The 20,832-nt window shown below is 35.9% G+C and overlaps 2 protein-coding genes across 5 annotated transcripts in view; one reads left to right on the top strand and one right to left on the bottom strand.

The window, feature by feature from the left end:
* The window catches only part of LOC123700347 (GATA-binding factor A-like), a 56,496-nt gene extending 39,687 nt beyond the window's left edge, over positions 1-16,809 (top strand). The window contains exons 2-8 of one of the 4 annotated variants that reach the window (XM_045647550.1): positions 196-399; positions 8,386-8,499; positions 12,555-12,643; positions 14,727-14,860; positions 15,204-15,328; positions 15,667-15,998; positions 16,616-16,809. In XM_045647550.1, coding sequence (XP_045503506.1) covers positions 249-399; positions 8,386-8,499; positions 12,555-12,643; positions 14,727-14,860; positions 15,204-15,328; positions 15,667-15,998; positions 16,616-16,708 — 1,038 coding nt within the window. In that variant the 5' untranslated portion in view covers positions 196-248 and the 3' untranslated portion in view covers positions 16,709-16,809. Of the gene's footprint in view, positions 1-195; positions 400-2,054; positions 2,386-8,385; positions 8,500-12,343; positions 12,514-12,554; positions 12,644-14,726; positions 14,861-15,203; positions 15,329-15,666; positions 15,999-16,615 lie in introns of those variants that run through there. The other 3 variants (XM_045647540.1, XM_045647564.1, XM_045647557.1) reach the window with 3 other exon arrangements.
* A 904-nt stretch (positions 16,810-17,713) lies between these two features.
* LOC123700372 (thialysine N-epsilon-acetyltransferase) lies at positions 17,714-19,507 on the bottom strand. The gene is made up of 4 exons (XM_045647577.1): positions 19,274-19,507; positions 19,148-19,199; positions 18,698-18,912; positions 17,714-18,361 (listed from the first exon to the last, which is right to left on the bottom strand). The coding sequence occupies exons 1-4, from the start codon at positions 19,355-19,357 to the stop codon at positions 18,194-18,196; spliced, it is 519 nt and encodes a 172-aa protein (XP_045503533.1). The 5' UTR covers positions 19,358-19,507; the 3' UTR covers positions 17,714-18,193.
* Positions 19,508-20,832: the final 1,325 nt, after the last annotated feature.

The following is a 20,832-nucleotide window of genomic DNA, read 5'->3' as shown; positions in this document are numbered from 1 at the left end:
TGACAATAAAAAATCTATCGTCTATCCGTTTATATTAATTACCTATGCTTATGCCTTCAATCTTATCAAATGTAAACCTGAAAGAGAACAGAATGTTGATCAAAGATAATTAAAAACAAAAAAGCATCACCCTAGCTAAGTTACCATTACATTGTACATAACAATACCATTCTAAAGGTGAACATTTCCTTGCAGCACGGTCTCCAATGCCCCAGTGAGTGGCAATAGCGTGTACAGCACACTCAGTCATGTTCGGCGGCGGCAGCGGCGGCTCGTACAGCGGCGACTGCGGCGAGGGCTACGGGCTCGGCTACGTGGGCAACGGCCGCCTGCAGCAGTACGCCGCGCACTTCGCGCCGCACCAGACCTGGCACCACGCGCCTCACCACGACACTTATGGTACGTTTCCCACTGCCCACTGACACCTCCAGGTTACCATGATGTCTTATAACAGCTGGAAATAATACTGTTTTACATAGACATTAAGGTAGGGGAGCCAGCACTACATAACTCACGGCTCCATCCCCGGGAAACGGGGGTATCTATGCAAGATTTCCCCATTATAAAAAAGGGGCATCCCGCTCACTGCATCCTCCTTCTACAGCGAATGCAATGTTTCTATGAGTTAGTAAATATATGGATGTTATTCAGGTAGTTATAGTATGGGCGAGTTTCACGGCACTGAAAAATGTGTTTGTGATTGTGACGTAAATTTTCATACACGACGCGCGTCACTGTAATAGCTAGCGCGCAAGAGCAACTTTTGTCTCTCCCATCTATGGGGAGTTGCGTCGCTACGTGCGCGCACTTTCTTACTAGCCCATAGAGTTGAAGGGAGAGACAAAATACCTAGTTGCGGAGACAAAAGTTGCTCTTGCGCGCTAGCTCTAACTGAACGATAAGCAAACTAAACTTATTTGGAAGCTGTAAAATCCAATGATTTAGAAAAAAATTAGGTGTGTTTGTATTAAATATTTCTTATCGGAGAAGGAAAAAAAATTAAAAAATATTCACATCACAGGGTATTAAACTCTGCTATTAAGCGTAGATGGTCTTTATAAATATCTATTAATAAAAGATGTTCTTACATATTTAGATGATAATCATTGTGGAAAAAAACTTTAAAAATTTTCCCTGAATTAGTGACATTTTGGAAACGTTCAAAATGTCACTTAATGACGTTGGTAATAATTGGTAAAAAAACAGGATTGAATTATTGTTGTTGTGTAAATATATGCTTATTATATGTATAAATAAATAAATAATATACTTACATATAAATATACATAACATTGTAATATAGACTTCACACCGAAGCTTCACACATTAACACAACCATGAGCAATGGGAACAGTCGTTTGATTTAAATATTAATTTTACATTTAAAATCATCCTTGCAATTTGCGATAAAACAACAACAATATCTATTAATTTAAATTCACTTTATGGCATTTTTACCGAGGTTTATAAATTTATTAAATTAAAAATTATGTATCGAATATGTAATAAAATCAACACATTTATAGTAATCTTTAAATCCAATATTTTGGATACATTCTGAGATGTTTTCAAGTGGAGGCTTATCTATATTTCTATAAGTAGGTAGTGCGATTGTCACAATGTCGGCCACTTGCGCACACAAAACCGCAGGGCTGAGTCAGTGTATCTGCACTCATTCCCCGAACGATAAACTTTTCCCTTCAGGATAAACTGCTGTTTGTGCGATCTGTTTTGATGAATTTTAGTTTCGAGGATAACACGGTTGTGGTGCGTGTTAAGAGCGATTGCGAGATTTTAATGTCGACTCTTTACTTTTAGTTTTAGCTCTATTTTGATAGAGCAAAATAGAGCAGAGCAACGAATAATAAAAAATGTTACAAAATGTACCTACCCAATGTTTTAATATTTTTTATAATAATCGACATGCATCAATAATTAGGTAACAAACAAATGTTATACAACACACATTGCGTAATGACGCGTTACAATGGATTGGGTATAAAATGCAGGAGCGACGATAGTGCCGCACTTATTGGTATAATGAGATTGTTAAATTCTGCGCACAAGCCCTTTAACTCGCTCAATCTGTATGAAAAATTACAAACAAAGAGTAGATTATTTTCGCCTAGATGTGATAATATCCGTAAACGTTTGTAACTTGGACCACAATAAAGCTGACAGTGTGAATAAGTGATTGATACGCTCCCGGCCGGTCGGCGGTCAGTTCGCGCCGTGACCTTTACCCGAAGGGTCGTGTTGGCTCGCCATTGGTCACTTGATAGTGCTTGTTATCAGCTCGTATCTCTTATCACTTGCGCCATCTTTGCGTGAACATGGATATCCCGCTGACGGAGAGCATTTTACAGAATATCGTTTTGCTAGCAGGTTTGTTTATTATAGTAAAATCTAAATAGTTGTAAGGAATAACCAAAAATTGCAAAAAACATTCAATTGACATTAGGTGGGTAGGTGCAAATAAACGAACACGTGTTTTTTTGCGCTCTCAAAATATTTTTATTTTTAAAGTAATTTTTCTATTATTATATCTACAAATTTACATATGATTTAATAATTCAAAAGTGCCTACCAGCAAATCCTTAAATAATCTCCAATATATTAGTTAATTAATCACTGTACAAGATTGTCAACACCATGGACTCACTGAAACACACTATGGAAGAAATGACTGCTCATTTCAATAAAAAGATGGCAGAATTCCAACGGGAGCTCACTTGTAATCCTGTTCCTCCAGCATCCTCAAGTCCTACCTCCAGACTGGCCGCTGAGTTTGAAGCATTTCGTGAATTCGTTATCTCATCCCTACAATCTTTGCAATCTCAAGTACAACTCTTATCCAAGCTGTACGAACAACAGGAGATGCGTTCCAGGAGAAAGATGTTGCTTCTACATGGTGTCACTGAGAATAATAACGAGGATGTATCTGTTGCTATTATCAATATTATCTCTGATAAACTTAACATTCCAAATGTTACTAAGGACTCCATTAGCCGCTGCCATAGATTTGGTCGAGTAAGGGAAGATAAACCAAGACCCATAGTTGTGAAGTTCCATGATATCCGAACACGTGATAGCGTCTGGTCTGCTAAGTCTCGTTTAAAGAAAACTGGAATAACCATTTCAGAATTTTTAACGAAGGGACGTCACGATACATTTATGGCTGCCAGGGAACGCTTTGGGGTTTCTCAATGTTGGACCCGGGATGGATACATATTTGTGATTTCAACCGATGGTTCTAAGCACCGGATAAGTTGTCTCGCTGATCTGGAAGGTATTCCCTCTGCCCCAACTGCACCATCATCGGGTATCGCTAGTGCCAGTGCCATTCCACAAAAAGATACTAAAGGAAACCCCGCTGCACGAACCAAGAGGTATCAAAAAACAAAGTAAATTGACGAGTGTTACTTGTTTCACTAATTATTTTAATTTATCTTAACTTGTTGCTTTGCCTTATTCATTTTTTAATATAATATCAATAGTTATTGTATCCTTTTTAGCTTTCCGATAAGTGATTCTTCATGTTAACCTTTGATTTATCGACTATCGACTATGTTTCTATAAATACCTCACAATTTGTACTTTATAATTCAATTATGATTTATGTATCTAATAGGTATCTATTGTATTGTATCTACCTACATAAAATGTTTTTTTAACAAGAAGTGTCAAATGTCACATTGTCATATGTCACTATTGAACTGTCGATGTCGTGAGCCATAGACTATAGTATCTTTGTGTTTTCATAATAATTTTGATACCTGGCAATTTTGACTGTTTTTTTTTTTTTATGCTTTTTTATATTCTTATAATTAACTACTATACATATAATATATTGTAAATCAATACGCTGGTGGGTGCAAACTATAAATTTTGTTTTTAGCTGTTATTTTTTATTATATATCTATATATTTATATTTATTGAATATACTATTATATATATTTATATTATAATATATAAATTATATATATATATATATATGTCTTTAAACAATACCATAAGTAGCAGCGATAGTTATTGTTCTTTAATGTCTTCTAATTCTAACCCTAGCGATGACAGTTTTCATAGTACCTCCTCTGTATCCTTGCAATCTGTACTCTCCACACACTTTTCCGATTCCATAAAATCCTTTAATGCCGTTCATATCAACGCACAGAGTATACCGGCTCACTATCCCGATTTATTAGCTTCCTTTGACTGTCCCAACCTACACGCTATCCTAGTCTCCGAATCCTGGCTTAAACCCTGTCTGCCGTCTACCTCCTACTCCCTTCCCGGTTTCCATCTCATTAGAAATGATCGCCTTGGTAGAGGCGGTGGTGGTGTCGCCATCTACTTACGATCCCATTTACCTTTCTCGATTATTAGTTCTTCACCCCAACCCCCTCCTAGCAATGAAGCTGAACATTTTCTCCTAGAAGTTTCCCTTTCCCATACCAAAATCCTTCTTGGTGTATTTTATAGTCCTGATCTTACCGTAAACTTTTTTCCTTCCTTTGACCAAATCCTCGAGAGATTCTCGCCTTCCTACGAGCACATAATTATAATGGGCGACTTCAACACTTGTCTTCTTAGAGGCGATCATCGTTCTAGACAACTCCTTTCCATTGTAAATTCCTATAACCTGCACATCCCGCCATTAAATCCTACACATCATTTCCCAAACTGTCCCCCTTCCTTACTTGACCTTATCATGATATCCTCTCCAGATCATTTATTGAAATCCGGTCAGTATCCTGCCGAAGGCTTTTCCTATCACGACCTCTTGTTCCTGTCATACAACATCCGTCCCCCAAAACAAAAGCCCAAAATCCTGATGCAACGGAACCTGGCGGGTGTGGATAGGGAATTGCTCTGTGCGGATGCCGAAAAAGTAGATTGGCCTAGCATTTTTGATCTACAATCGATTGACGAAAAAGTTGATTTATTAAACTCCTTTTTGATCCAGCTCTATGACAAACATGCTCCATTAAGGCCAGTCAAATTAAAACATTTACCAGCACCATGGCTGACGCAGGAATTAAAAACGGCTCTGAACAGGAAAAATCGAGCAAAGGCGAAACTGAAAATGGACAACTCGGAGATTAACAAGGATAGATTTAAATCTATTCGTAACCGCTGTAATACTATGTGTAGGGATGCACAACAACGCTACATTCACAAAACGATCGAAAACGGCGATCCAACAAAGGTATGGAAGTTTCTTAAAACTCTTGGAGTTGGTAAAACACCTAAAAATTCTCTGCCTGTTAACCTTAATATCGACTTATTAAACTGTCATTTTTCAAAAACTTCCTTTGCTCTTGATGCAAGCAATAAGAAAAGTACTCTAGATTATCTTTCTACTAAACCAGCTCCAAATTTTCCTCCGTTTTCTTTCAAACAATTTACTGTCTGTGATGTTAAGAAGAACATTATGTCTATTTCATCGAAAGCCGTCGGTAATGACAGCATTGGTCGTGATATGATTATTCCAATCCTTGATATAATTGCTCCAGTGTTAACTCATATTCTCAATGTATCCTTATCCTCTCACGAGTTTCCTATGGCCTGGAAAGAAGCATTCGTTATTCCTCTACCTAAAAAAGCCAATCCATCCATGTTTTCCGATTTCCGTCCCATCTGTGTTCTACCCTTCCTTTCTAAAATCCTTGAACGACTTGTCCAACAACAATTATGTTCATTTTTAAATAAACATAACTTGTTTAACCCTTTCCAATCCGGATTCCGTCCCGGTCATAGCACGACTTCTGCTCTAATTAAAATTACTGATGATATTCGTTATGCAATGGATCACAAGCAACTCACCTTACTCACACTGTTAGATTTCAGTAACGCATTTAATACCGTCGATCATGACATATTACTGAGTTTGCTTGGTTCTCTTAACATATCTCCAGCAGTAATTGAATGGTTTCGGAGTTATCTCCAGGGGCGTCGACAGAGGATCAAAATTGACGATCACTTGTCATCATGGTGTAATATCTCTATCGGCGTTCCTCAAGGTAGCGTGTTGTCTCCTATCCTTTTTTCTATTTTTATCAATTCTATTTCAGACAATTTATCTTCTCCCTACCATATGTATGCAGATGATTTGCAGATTTATACTCATGCTTCACTTCCTCAACTTCCAGAAGCTATTGAACAGATTAATAACGATTTGGCAAATATCTCTCAGTGGTCTAATAACTTTGGCCTATTAGTAAACCCTGCAAAAACGCAAACTATAATTATTGGCAGCTCTAAACTGACAAATAAGATTGACTGGAGCACCGTTCCGAAGATAACTCTGGATGGTACTGTGATACCTTTCAGTAACTCTGTCAAAAATCTTGGCATTCATTTTGACACAAATATGACCTGGAAGGTTCAACTTGAAGTTGTACGTAAGAAGTTGTTTGGCGCTGCAGGATCGATACGCAGGCTGCGCAATTTCCTGCCCATACCAACTAGGATTTCGCTTGCAGAGACCTTACTCTTTCCCATCCTTGACTACGCCGACTCCTGTTACCCCGATTTAACCGAGTTACAACTCGATTCTCTAGACCGCCTTCAAAATCTTTGCATTCGGTTCGTATTTGGTCTCCGGAAATACGACCACGTTTCCAAATTCCGCAAAAAACTTGAATGGCTTCCTATACGTTTTCGCCGGTATGCTCATATGTTGCATTCGTTATACGGTATTTTGTTTGATCCTAAGACCCCTTCCTATCTTAAAGACAATTTCAAATTCCTCAACGAGCATTCCCTCACTCTCCGTTCCTCCAACCTTTTAACCTTAAGTATTCCTTCTCACCGTTCCAACTTCTTCCATTCCTCCTACACTGTCACCGTTATTAACCTATGGAATTCTTTACCCGAAGAAATAAAACGAGCTCAATCGATTCTTATTTTCAAAAAGAAAGTTAAAAACCATTATTTATCTCTGTCACAGGCTAGGTGTTAACTCTTGTCGATTTATTTATAACATATGCTTAAAAAATATGTATGTATGTAATATTATATATATGTATGTATGTATATATTTAAGTATGTATTCTTATAATTATATTATATAATATGTATATAGTTATATATTTTTCTTTTTTATTATTTGTGTATGTATATTATAATGTAAGCTGCATATATGTAGGTATAGTATATACATAATAAACTTATTATTCTGGCACTTTTATTTATTTTGCACCACCATGTTATTGACTCATTTATTTTCCTCGTCTTTTCTGGGTTGCCTGGTAGAGATCGCTGCCAGCGATAAGGCCGCCCACTGTACATTGTTATATTATATTTTTAAGTTTATAAAATGTATTCTATAAGGTGTACAATAAAGTATTTTTCATTCATTCATTCATTCATAATGTACCTATGTGTCTCTACAACGTTAGATTATAAATTCGATTTATTTATTAATCTAGAATTTAAAAACCATATAATATGTATTTGTTTCATCAATAAACATTAGCTGTACTTATTATATTATGTAGGTAATTGATAATCATATAACAAGGAAAAATTATAGCGTTATTTTCCAGCAGATTTCCCGAAGCTTTGGTATTTTGGGAACTAATATCAACACGCCGCGCTTACGTGATACACAACACAGATAAAAGATTTCTCTATACGGATTGCACATGTTATGGCAGACCATCACATCTCTGCCTGTGCTATTTCAGTTAAATTGATGTTGTTGTTTTTTGCGCTAAGCTAAAAATATCTAAAAACGTCTTCATATTCGTACAAACTTTCGAAGGCACACTCAATTTTTTGTCCATGTTATCTTTTAAACGTGTAAGACTATTAATTTTTATCTTACTGCAGATTTTTTCGAACAATGGCTCTGCTGAAATAAAATTAACATAAATGCATGCATATTATGAACAAAAGTAGAGCTTTTATCATTTACGAATAAACTTTATTAAACAGTTTCACAGCGTATATTTATAAACCTGCTCACTTCATGAAATTACAATAAACTTAAGTAAGATGTACACACTGCTTTCAGATACATTTGTGGATCAATTGGTATATTTAACAACTAGCTGTGCTCCGCGGTTTTACCCGCAATGCTTCGCTCCTGTTGGTCTTAACGAGATGATATTATATAGCCTATAGCCTTCCTCAATAAATGGGCTATCTAACACAGTTTTCAAATCGGACCAGTAGTTCCTGAGATTAGCGCGTTCAAACAAACAAACAAATTCTTCAGCTTTATAATATTATAGTATAGGTAGATATGTAGTTAAGTAGGATTTTATACCAAACATTCAGTAACACTTGTTTCTATATATAATATCATTGGTAACACTTCCAAAACAATGATAGTATAAAAGTGTATTATAGATAAGAAGGTAATATAAGCTGTGTTGCAGGTGGAGGCAGCGTGGGCGGCGTGGGCTCGGTGGCCGGCGGGCTGTACGGCCAGAACATGGTGATGGGCTCCTGGTGCGCGCCCTACGACGCGCTGCAGCGCCCGCCCGCCTATGGTGAGTCCAGCTCTTCAAGTGTTTACATTTTTAACCGACTTCAAAAAAAAGGAGGAGGTTATCAATTCGGCCGGTATATTTTTTTTTTTTTTTATGTATGTACACCGATTACTCCGAGGTTTCTGAACCGATTTACGTGATTCTTTTTTTGTTCGATGCGGGATGGTGTCGAATTGGTCCCATAAAAATTTTATTCGGATAGGCCCAGTAGTTTTTATTTTATGAGCATTTTTGTCTGTAGGTATTTGTAAATTTTGCAAGTGCAAGTTTGAAGTCGGTTGTTTTTAACGCAGTTATCACCTGTATTTTATTACATTATGATTATTCGTTGTTCTTTTATTGATAAACTGTCATAGATGACATGCTATATTTGTACTATTGGAAAACGGGACATATTCTTTGGAAGAAAACTTGCAAGGTAGATTTGAACAGAAATTGATAGTTTTGATTATAAGGCGGCTTAAAACGGTTTTCCATTATCTATTTTTTCGGAAACTTCTGTATGAACAGCAATGTATTTGTCACTTATGCAGATTGCAGAAGTGCTTATATTATATCGTTCAACATCAGGTAAAATGACGGATTAACAACAGATAAAATGCTCACTTTTAAATTCAGCGGTCATGTTTTGTTAGTAATTAACTAAATAAAAATATATTTTTAAATAATAGTAAAAACAGAAGTAGAGACTTTACCTATCGACCTTGCTTTTTTGTTCATACTTGTCTATTAATTATTTGAAATTGATGCAAGAACAAATTCTAAGGAAGGTTGATTCGCAAATAATGCTATGTAGGTAATATCGCCCAAGGATTAAAAATATGTACCTACTAGTACCTACCTACTGTAATGAACGTAATAATTTATTTTTAAAAATACGAATACAGACTGCTATTTAATTATTGACCTTTACACAACTTGCTTTTAAATTTTTGGAATAATTTTACACTTCAAGTTTAAATTGATTAATTAAAATATAATTTACTATAAAATTACAATAAAACACGTCTTTTTTATGATTATTTATTTTATTGTTTTATATTATATTCACAGGGAATTTACTACAAAATTTTTTTTTTTTCATTTTAGTTTAAAAGCATGAAAATATGAGAAGCATGAAATCTACTTCGTTCTAAGTTTGATAATAATTATGAAAGTTTTAACGACTACAAACTTACCTTACCATATTTTGAATAGGTAATACCTGAGCATTAAAATTTAAAAACTAAATAGGCATATACAAGATGGAACTTACCTACACATCACAGAATATTGTAAATTATAAAGCAGCTTATAAAACATTATCAGTTTTTTTTTTTATTATTTTCATTTAATCTGTGGATCGTTTAATGTCGATGCTTTATCTCTTACGATTGGACGTGAAACCACTCTGGGATTCTCGTAAATGTCCCAATAGTTGTTCCTTTTTATTTATTTTAAAACGTTTCAAATATGTAAAGTGATTCCATCTTCATGTTAATTCTGAATAATATTTTTATATATAATCCAGGGAGTCTTATCGAATTACTTATACGGGTAGGTTTGTAACGGCAACAGAAATCGAAATCAATTCAACTCCAGGAAAATTATAATGTTTAGTTACATATAATTACCAAAAATACCCATGTAGGTACATTCAACATGACATGACATACCTACCTATGTTTAATCGAATGTTAAGAAAATGGGTAAACGTGATTGATCGGATATCCCCAGAGGCATGACGTCACGGCCAGAGGACGGAGGGACACAATCAGTCATGTGGTTGCAATGACAATGCATTTAACATACGTCTTTAGCTTGAATTCAGTAAGCTGATAATGCTCTAAATTTAGTTATAGCCCTTTAAGGACCTTCGAGTCAGTTTGACAAGAACTCGTGATAGATTGCTCTTATTTTAGCAATAATTTTTATGGTATTTTCAAGTTAGTTTGACTGTTTGGTTGCATAATTAGGTATTCATATATTTTTTATTCCTTTACATTGAACTCTCCTTCTGTCTAAGTAGGTACGACCAATAGGTATTAGATTTTCCGTTTTCATAAATTGTTAGCTCGCTATAATTCACCTATTTATTACGGCTGAAATAACGATAAACAGGGAAACATAATCGAAGCGGCTCGATTAGCTCTTGTGAAACCCCAACCGCAGAGCGCGGGCGCAGATAGCGCAATCAGTTAACCGTTGTTTGTTACAAACACAATGTCCTTGCGTCATAGGGGATCTTTTACGTCAGCACATTTACTGAATAATCCTGTTAATTATAGCACTTGATTTCATCAATTATTGTTTTGTTAATAATCGTTTAGAATTACTGCTCTACACTAAAGGGATAATCTATACATATAATAAATCTGTAGAAGGGTCAATTCTGTACATTGAAAATATTGAAAAAATAAATAGCAGGGGGTGTTATTGGATCGATACTAAACCCAAATATGTGATTAAAAAATTTTTTGTCTGTCTGTCTGTCTGTCTGTCTGTCCGTCTGTCTGTCTGTCTGTCTGTCTGTCTGTATGTGAAGACATCACGTGAAAACTAACGGTTCGATTTCGATGAAACTTGGTATAATTATACCTTATTATCCTGGGCGTAAAATAGGATACTTTTTATCCTGGAAAAATACGCAGAAAAAAAAAATCTTAATTTTTGTGTTTTATCCATAGACGTTGTTTTGTAGAACCGCGAACACACGTTGCGTATTATTATAGGCCTAGCCGTATTTGGGTCCAATAGATATTTATAAGATGTCATTGTCAGAGTTAGGTACTCAAAATGGAGAAATAAACCATCCACGCGAAGACCAGCATCCGCGCGGACGGAGTCGCGGGCGGAAGCTAGTTCTACATAAAAACAGTCAATTAAGTTTTCCTATTCTATTTATTGTATTTGTAGATTATTGATTTGTCATTGAATATAATAGATCACGCTTATTTTATTTAGATAATTTAGTTTTAGTTTGAAAGGACTCTACACTGTGACTCTACTTTTAAAAAGCTTCGACAGATCGAATTGTTTGGCTCTGGATTGAATTGAATAGAGATCGATAAAGAAAATTATTATTTTCTCTGTAGGTACATATATTTATATTTGACAAAGATCTTCTAAAATCGCACCTACCTACCAAGCCAGGATAGTGCAATTGTAATATCTTTATAAAACAACAGGAACTGCAACCATTAGCTCAAGAGTATCAGTAATGAGTCCGTTATCAAATTAATGTTATTGATAAGCATAACGTCTGCGACGGATTTGGGTGAGCACTGAGCACTGAGCAAACAGGCGGTCGGCGATAACGCTACCTATTGTACTGTTATTGTTCCTATTTGCGTTTCTAAGAAGTGATAAGGCATCAACTTTGTAACCACTCTGATAGGGCTCTATGGACATCGATACCTTTGTTTACAGCTATCGTGATATTAATAGCGCATGCTAACTCATTTGAAACGTTAGGATAATCTTCAATTAAAACATACACACGTTGCAAGTTTTTTTCTAAGAATAAAAGAGGTCCCAGGGGAATAGATTTAAGATTTACGTTTGACATAATATGATCTGTAACAATGATAAACACTTAACGATGTGATATTATTCTACCTCCAGTCTCTCCTTTTTTTGCTATTTAAATTGTTGAAGATTACCTATAAGATATAATATGTTGTAAAAGGACAAACACGTCATTAGTCATTTTTGATGATTGTATAACACATCAATTTCCAACCTCTGATTGAGTAATATCCTTCGAGAGGTAGAAACTAATATAAGCAATAGTCGTATGGGCTATGCAAAGTGGTCGCGCGTTGGCTAGCAGCCAGCGCCGCGTGACCCAGACTGGTGAGCGCAGATGGCGTGCTGGAGGCGTACGAGGAGGGCCGCGAGTGCGTCAACTGCGGCGCCAACAACACGCCGCTGTGGCGCCGCGACTCCACCGGCCACTACCTGTGCAACGCGTGCGGCCTGTACCACAAGATCAACGGGGTTAACCGCCCGCTCGTTAAGCCCAGCAAGAGGCTGGTAAGTCGCAACGCCCTCTCTAATCGCCTCGTCTTGTTCAGGTGCCGACGCCGAGCTGCTCACGCGCTTCTATAAGGACGGCTCCGTGCAGCGGTGGATGAATGAGGGCATGGCGCGAGGCATGAAGAAGGTGAGTCGGTGGCGTGTAGACTAGTGCATGCAACTAACACCACCACGCACGTTTCTTTACTCTAACGCTTCCCGAGCTAGTATACACGCTACCGCTCCCTTGTTTCCGCCCGTGCCCCTTCCCCCCGCTCGCACCCGTCTCGCCTCGTAGTCACCCCAATAATATTAAATAGCGTCGGAATGCACCGGCCGCCCCATAACTTTAGTGAAACACTGCACATACATTTTTATCGCCGGGCCCATAATGTATTATGCGGCCGATGAAAATTTTATAAATCACTTACTTAATACGATAAGGAGGCACGGAGGAGAGGAGGCCGGCGGCGCGCGGCGGCCAATGGCGCGCGACCCCGCCCGCCGCGCGCCATTGGTGCCGCGCCGCACGCCGCACGCCGCACCGCGCGCCGCACACGTGTTTCCATCTTGCCGCTTGCGATAGTAGCGTGCTGATGGGTATAACGAGCAGCCGGATAATAAGCCTATCGATCGACAACTTTTCGCAAATGTAACATCGTGTTTGATAATTTATCGGAACTACCTAACTTGTTATGAAAATTGGTGATGGTTCGATATAATAATTGCTATATATTGGGTTTATGTGTATTGTGTAGGTATATTTTCTATACAGATGGGTGTGGGTGAATAAGTTTCCAATTAGCTATTCATATCTTATCTATACGTAGCTAGGTATAGAATGGTTTTAGATAATACATATTTTAAGGATCTTTTTATACCTATAGGTAGGTACCTACCTAACAATGTAATAAATAATAACTGCACTGATTACCTACGATACCTAGGTATACAATATATTTAAATTGATTTAATTTTTAGACATTCTAAAAAATAATTTAAGGTGGTTTAGGTTATAAAATTAATAATTATAAATATAAGTAATATGAGGTACTTAACTACCTACTTAGTGAGTTACTTACCACCTTCCTTCATGAATACCTACCTAGCAAATAGTTTTATGAATTTCCTTAATAACACTTATTTTTAAAAATATGTTGATCGCAAACCATTTCTTTCCTTATTTATTTTTGGAAAAAATAAATTCCAAACCCAATAAGGAGACATTTAAGTGAGATTCTAGTCTCTAAAAACCTGTTAGGTAATCGTTCTTAATGGTTAGGTTTAAGGTAAAACAGTCTTCTTAATGTTTTAGGTACGGTCTACTAAGATACTACGATATATACTTACTCATACTTAATTAATATATATCTAGAAATATACTTAAAAATTCGTCAACAATTTTTCAATTCAAACAAAGAATGGGTCGGCATGTCATCTGCCTACATTTAGGTATTAATTAGAATTGAGAAGTAGGTAGGTGACCTATTTAAACAATGTCCTGGTTTAAATATACCTACCTTTAAATATTTTTCGTAGGAAATACAGGTTATTTGCATTTTGTTATAGATGAGAGTTGATAGCTAACTACCTAGAGACTGCAATCTCTATTGAGATAAATATTTTCGTCATTATATTACAACTTATTAACAATTATTGAATAGAAACTACACCGTATATTTATACAGATACATACAATGATTTTCGAGATCTCATGTAGAGCCAAGCTTCTAACTCTACGCGGCTTAACTGTAGTAACTTTAATGTCATAAACTCTACACCTTAATTAAAATATGTGACTTGGCTGTTTCGTTAGTATATTTTTTACTATGAATACTATTGTAATGAAATAATTAATTTTCATCGTCACAGGTCATACGGTCGCGAAACAGGCAAGTCACAAAGATTTTAACGAAGATGCTAAATTGGTCATTAGGGTTTGTATACCTACTACAGTTAGACCGTGTAGAGTCATAAACTGGGCTCTACATACTCGTAGGTACACTTTTCTACGGAAAAGAAGATATCAAAAAGTTATCTTTTTAAAAATGCAAGCCCTATTAGATAAGTTGGTAACATTTGACATGAAATATTTTTCGTGGGATTTTACAATTGACCAATAAACCTTTAATAATTTTATTCATGCACGAATTGCGCTAGCTCGCACTGGGAAGCCCTTTTACCCGCAAATGTTCAACCATCGATCGCGTTAACAACAGAGTATATTGCAGTCAGCAGCGCGGCGGCACGGGCAGTGCTGCACGAACTGCGGCTCGCGCAACACGACACTGTGGCGCCGCAACAACGACGGGGAGCCCGTCTGCAACGCGTGCGGCCTCTACTACAAGCTGCATGGGATTAACCGGTAAGTTAGGACAAATAAATAGTTAATTGAATTGAGTTTTCTAATTTGTAAAGTAATAGTAGTGTAAAGTCTACTATACTCACCACTCAGTAGTGGGGTAGGTAAATCGTAAAGTAAGTTCTTTAACATTCAATCAGCAAATCCCTACCCGTGATTTTCTGATTGACTACTTGAGTATAGAATGTAAGGAAACATCACAGAAAAAATGGTGCATTAAATCTATTGTGGTAAATACATTTAAGTATGATGACTCTATCTAATCTTCACACAAATATGTTTCTATCAAGTTTACTGATATCTTTCTATATTTATCACACCTTAACCATAATAATACTGTTTCCAGGCCGCTAGCGATGAGGAAGGATGGCATTCAAACCAGGAAGAGAAAGCCCAAGAAGTCAGCGAATGGCACGAAGCCGCCGCAAGACGCGCCCAAGAAGGACGGGCAGGGATCACCCGGCATGGACGGTAAGCATTCATTTATTTTCAGTTAATTACTTAAAACTATTTCTGAAGCCTAAGTTGACAGACAGAAAATAAAATTTACCTACAGACAAGTTTGTCTGTAAGTTATTTCAAGTGATACCTAAAGATAATTATTATAGAGAACGGGTTATTGATGGATACCGATATTGCTTATTACTTAGACTTCTTATTAGCATGCGTAAAATATATTGAATTTAAATGCTTAACTAAATAGTTTCTCATAAAGAGGTTTTAACTTTTAGCCAATAAGAACCTATTATCATTCTTAAGAATTAAGGCTTAAAACTCCAGTTGTATAAATCAAAATATTAAAATTACAGATAGCAAATCGAGTATAGCTGAGATGCCGCTGCCGCTGACGGCGTCGATGTCGCACTCGAAGAGCCCGCGCGAGGCGCTGCCACAGAGCAGCGCGTCGCCGCACGCACACACGCACACGCACACGCACACGCATGGGCACGCGCACGCACACGGGCACGCGCACGCGCAGGCGCAGTACCCGCTGGCGATCCCGTCCAGCACGGCGTTCCTGTCCACGCCGTCGCTATTCAACATCAAGAGCGAGCCCAGCGCGGCCGCCGGCTACGAGCCCTACTCGCACTCCGCCAACGGGCCCTACCACTCGCAGCAGCACTACCTGCACGCGCTGCAGGTACATAGTGCAGCTGCACTTACCTCTTTAAAGTTAAATTATTATTGTTGCCTGCAATTTGCTAATATGTAATTACGACATTTAGCAATGTCCCAACAATAACGGTCATTTTGGCTATAATTCTCTACTTAGTATTTTCTGTGGTTTGGTTTTACGCGAGTATTATACATTTAGAAATTAAAGACTTTTTAACGGAATTTAAACGCGATTTATTCATTATATTATTTTCCCGACGTTTCGAACACTTTACAGCGAGCGCAGCGTGGTCACGGGGAGTCTCCCCGTGACCACGCTCGCTGAAACGTCGGGAAAATAATATAATTTCTAAATTCTCTACTTATAAATATTCATATTTTATATTATTATCAATCAGCACAGACCTTAGATCATTAAGTATGATCTAAGGCACAGACTAATTATAATATACCTACTACGTATACAAGTATCAGTAAGATAAGTAGGTAAGGTACCTAGTTGTTGTTGTGTGCTAAATATAAATTGAAATACTATGTAAAACATTATAATCCAAGAAAATAACTAATGAAATAGCGCGAATAAAAAAAAAAACATCAATTGTTACTTAAAATTCAACTTATTTAAATTCTGTTTCATTGCAGTACGGTCTGGGCAACGCTGAAGAGGAGGAAGGCAGCGGGTTCCTGCACCAGCGCAACGTCACCGCGCACGCCAAGCTCATGGCGTCCACGTAGCAGCGAGAGCCATTGAGTTATAGTCCATTTAGACAGAACTCATCGGAACATGGCCGACAAGATTCCTGAAGTCATCGTTTATATTTATTGATTGTGTCGACTGTCGAGTCGATCCATTCAAGCTAAATTAAGTAGTATGATGGCTAATTGGTAAATCCAATTAAATTTCAGAAACATCTGATATAGTGTTACTTTTTACTTTTAATTTAATTTGAAATGAAGACAGTAACATAAACTCGAGTTAGTGTGAATTTGTCCATTTCATCGCAATAATGAAGTTAATAATTTTATTGTGTAGGTATTTACTGTACCTACGGAAAATGCAATATTCAAAAGATAGGTATCACTTCATATTTTGTAAGATGTTTGGCTCGTAATATTAGGTTCTAACTACCTAATTATGAGTATGTTACTGAAACAATCTTGCCAGAACATTGTGTTCAGGCACAGCTTTGTATAATATGTAAAATTATTCGACTGAATAGCTGTTGTCGTTATATAGTTGTCTTTAAGCTCTAATTGTAAGGTTTAATCTTTGTAACTAATGTACCTATGTAATTGTTGATCATACCTCCGTAACGACTGAGCGATGTTAGCTAGTGTAGACCCTGCCTAATGATTTATTATTAAAGTTCCTTTGCTTTTAAACACTAGTCTATATTTAATGGTTGATTATGGAAATAAATTTTTATCTATCAAAAAATGCTAATGGACCAACAAATATTGATGTTTTATTGTTATTTGCTGTAGATAAGCTTGTTATAAATCGATTAGCACTTTATCTTCCATCATTAATAATAATTATTGATGGTAAACAAGAAATGATTTGTACTTGTACTGTTGTATGAGATAACACTGTGCTATAGATATTTTTGAAGAGGTCCAAGCATTCACAAATATCTTCCAATTCCTTATGTGGCACAATTTTAGTAGCTTATAATTAGATTTAGTTAGAAAGCATTTATTACGAGATGTATATAGTAGTGTAAAATAAAAACAAACAAATAGGTACATAATATTGTCAGTTTATTTGTAACAATTATCACAGAATTGTATTTTACGATCTCTTGTAAGTGAAATGTAATATAGAGTTGGGTAAATGTACAAAATTACATGAAATACATTTGAGCACAATATCACTTTTTGTTTTATTTCTATATATTACAGTTTTTAGAAATACTAAAAAAAAAGTTTCAATAATGAGTCCAATTTATATTCAAGGCATATTCATAAATCATAGTTTAATATTGACAAATTTCTATTTAAGGCTTATAATATTAATATTAAAATGAATGCATTTTTTTTTATTAATTTAAATATCCAATTTTAATAAATCTCAAAAAATTGTTAACAATAAAGCTAAAAAGCTTCACCATTCACATATTTTAACATATTACTGATAAATTTGTGTAACATACAGATAATTTTTAACATATTTGTGTATCATACACTATGCTGTGCTATGGCACAGCCATATGACTTGTATTAAGCTTCACTAGCGGCCTGTTGCAGCGCATCCCCAGTCAAACGGTAATAACACCACTGTTCTGTGTTAGTGAGGTTCACTGCTCCCTTGCGCTCGTAGAAGGAGCGAGCGTCATTCCACTCTAGCACATGGAACTCTAGGCGAGAGCAGCCCGATGATGAGGCTTGCTGGAATGTTTGTTTTATTCAGATTATAATACAGTCAATATAGAGAAGGAAATAAATTAATCATTATTTTAAATGCTCTTGAATCATCAAAATACATAATTTTAAATTTATATTTATATATCTAAACCAAAAATATTCCACAGGATACTTTGCAATTTATTCATTGTGATGTAAAGGAAGATAATATATTCTTTTATTTGTAAACAGAAAAATATTGTCAGTTCATAAATCAAAGTAGTACATTAACTGATAGTGCATATAGTCAGTAGATAACAATATCTGACATAAACCATATCTGTAACACAATTTTTATCAACAACATAAAAAATATCCAACCTTAGCAACAGCATTGAACAGCTTCTTCCCGACTCCCCGTTTTCTCTCACTGGGCCTCACGTACAGGTCTTCCAGCATCATGGCTCGGCCCTGCCAGGTGGAGTAGGTGGGGAAGTACAGCGCATATCCGACCACCGGCTTTTGGTTGTTAGCCACCTCCGCTACCAAACACCGGAACACTGGCGGATTGGATTCGAAGCCGTCGCGTTGAAGATCTGAAATTGCATTTGATTTTCCATTGTAAATAAATAGTTATTTATCTTCTAATAAATTTCTATATGATTATATCCGCTTTTCCTCCTCCTCCTCCAAGTATAAATTGATGAATTATATTTCTTGTTATTATAGCTGTACGTTGAAAATAAAAATAACATTTAAATAGGTTACATAGGTATCCTTTATGTATAATTTCTTAGATATTGAACCTAAATATAATTAAACTATAGGTACCTTTTACCGATAGTTTCGGTCCATCTGGCATTTTCTCGAAGTCAGCGAGTTCCTACACAGGATAAAACTTAAATATACATTATGAAGAAAATAATCTTATTTCAGAAAGTAAATAATTTTTTTTACTTGTATCATCTCAGCCACAGCTTCCATATCCTCATGTTTAGCCTCACGTATTGTTATATCGCTGTCCTTGTATTTTTCAGCCATTATAATTATATTACTTTTACAAAAAAATCGAAAATGTACAGAATTTATCACGTCGTGTTTTCTTTTATTATTATGTCTAGTTTTTCTCAACGTTTAATCCATCTCAATTCTCAATAGTCAATTCCCAGTTCCAAAGGATCTGTCTGTCAAAATTTGAATTGTTTTGAATTTCCTTGAATGAATGAATGAATGAATGAATCTGAATGTCGAATTTACTATCAGTGTCAATGAATGTTGAATGAAGAATGAAGAATCTTTAACATCATTCTTTCTTTATGTTGTTCTCTATCTTCTCTATGAATGGGATATGAATGGGTATGAATTATGAATGTCAAATGGCCCTAAATGGGGGCCCCATAAATTATTAAAATATTGAATTGAATATTGAATTAAGATTCTTTTGACGGGAAAATATATTCTCATGTAACTCAATAATCGTAACAGTGTTAGCAAATTAGGTTACGTGAACTCATACTACTGTAAAAAAATATTTAAATTGCAATATTCATAGCTGCTTGAGCTTCATTCCTATAAGAAAAAATGTTTTTATAATGCTTCTGATAAACACGACAAATCAGTCTTCAGTATGGTAATCAGTGGTATAAATTATTATAAGCATAATTTAAAGTAAAAAGGTGTAAATAATTTAACATTGCATTTAATTGCTTCTTCATTCAAAGACTGGCCGATGCCCCGGTGTAGCGAAAAATACGAGTTCGAATTCCGCCTCGTGATCGATTTTTTTCTATTCCTAAGTAATATAGTTCAGGATACATCGCCCATTTTTGCAAGTGACTAGTAACTATCAAGCTAATTTTCCGTTTGTAGCTTTATTTTGATGAGACGCCCAATAATTTCGTGTATGAAAGTCTCGATTGTGGTAGCTAACAGAGATAACAAGGATAAAAAATTTTGATTTGATGGTTCTCAAATATTTATTACTAACTGATTTTTTTTGTTCAATCTCAAGATAATTACCTAAATTATTCGAAAAAATATTTGTCCTACAAAACCTATGGTTGGTTCAAAGAGTCCCCCTTTACAAAGTATATCGATAAAGAGGTCATCATAAATGATTACTAACAAGCTGATTTTTTTGTTTTCACTTAGTTAATGTTTACCTATATAATTCAACAGACAAATTGCGTAATAAATATTTGAGAACCATCAAATCAAAAAATTTTATCCTTGTTATCTCTGTTAGCTACCACAATCGAGAGTTTCGTACACGAAATTATTCGGTGTCTCATCAAAATAAAGCTACAAACGGAAAATCAGCTTGATAGTAGTCACTTGCAAAAATGGGCGATGTATCCTGAACTATAGTCGAGCCAATTTAATAGGCAACATTTGACGTCTATCAATTTTATCTTCGAAGAGAGGTAACCTGCTTAAAAACATCGATTAAAGTGAATTAATCGATATGGATTTGAAACATTTGTCAATCGAATTTATTAATTTATGATGATTTTTAT

Source organism: Colias croceus, chromosome 2 (genome assembly GCF_905220415.1).
Source record: "Colias croceus chromosome 2, ilColCroc2.1".
Classification (NCBI taxonomy): Eukaryota; Metazoa; Arthropoda; class Insecta; order Lepidoptera; family Pieridae; genus Colias; species Colias croceus.
This window is presented reverse-complemented; position numbering and strand designations above follow the sequence as displayed.

Coding starts and splice junctions, on each gene's coding strand:
- LOC123700372 (XM_045647577.1), bottom strand. CDS start 19,357: ATGGCTGAAAAATACAAGGACAGCGATATAACAATACGTGAGGCTAAA. Junction 18,913..19,147: donor ACCGAAACTATCGGTAAAAG/GTACCTATAGTT, acceptor ATGCAATTTCAG/ATCTTCAACGCGACGGCTTC. Junction 18,362..18,697: donor TGTTCAATGCTGTTGCTAAG/GTTGGATATTTT, acceptor CAAACATTCCAG/CAAGCCTCATCATCGGGCTG.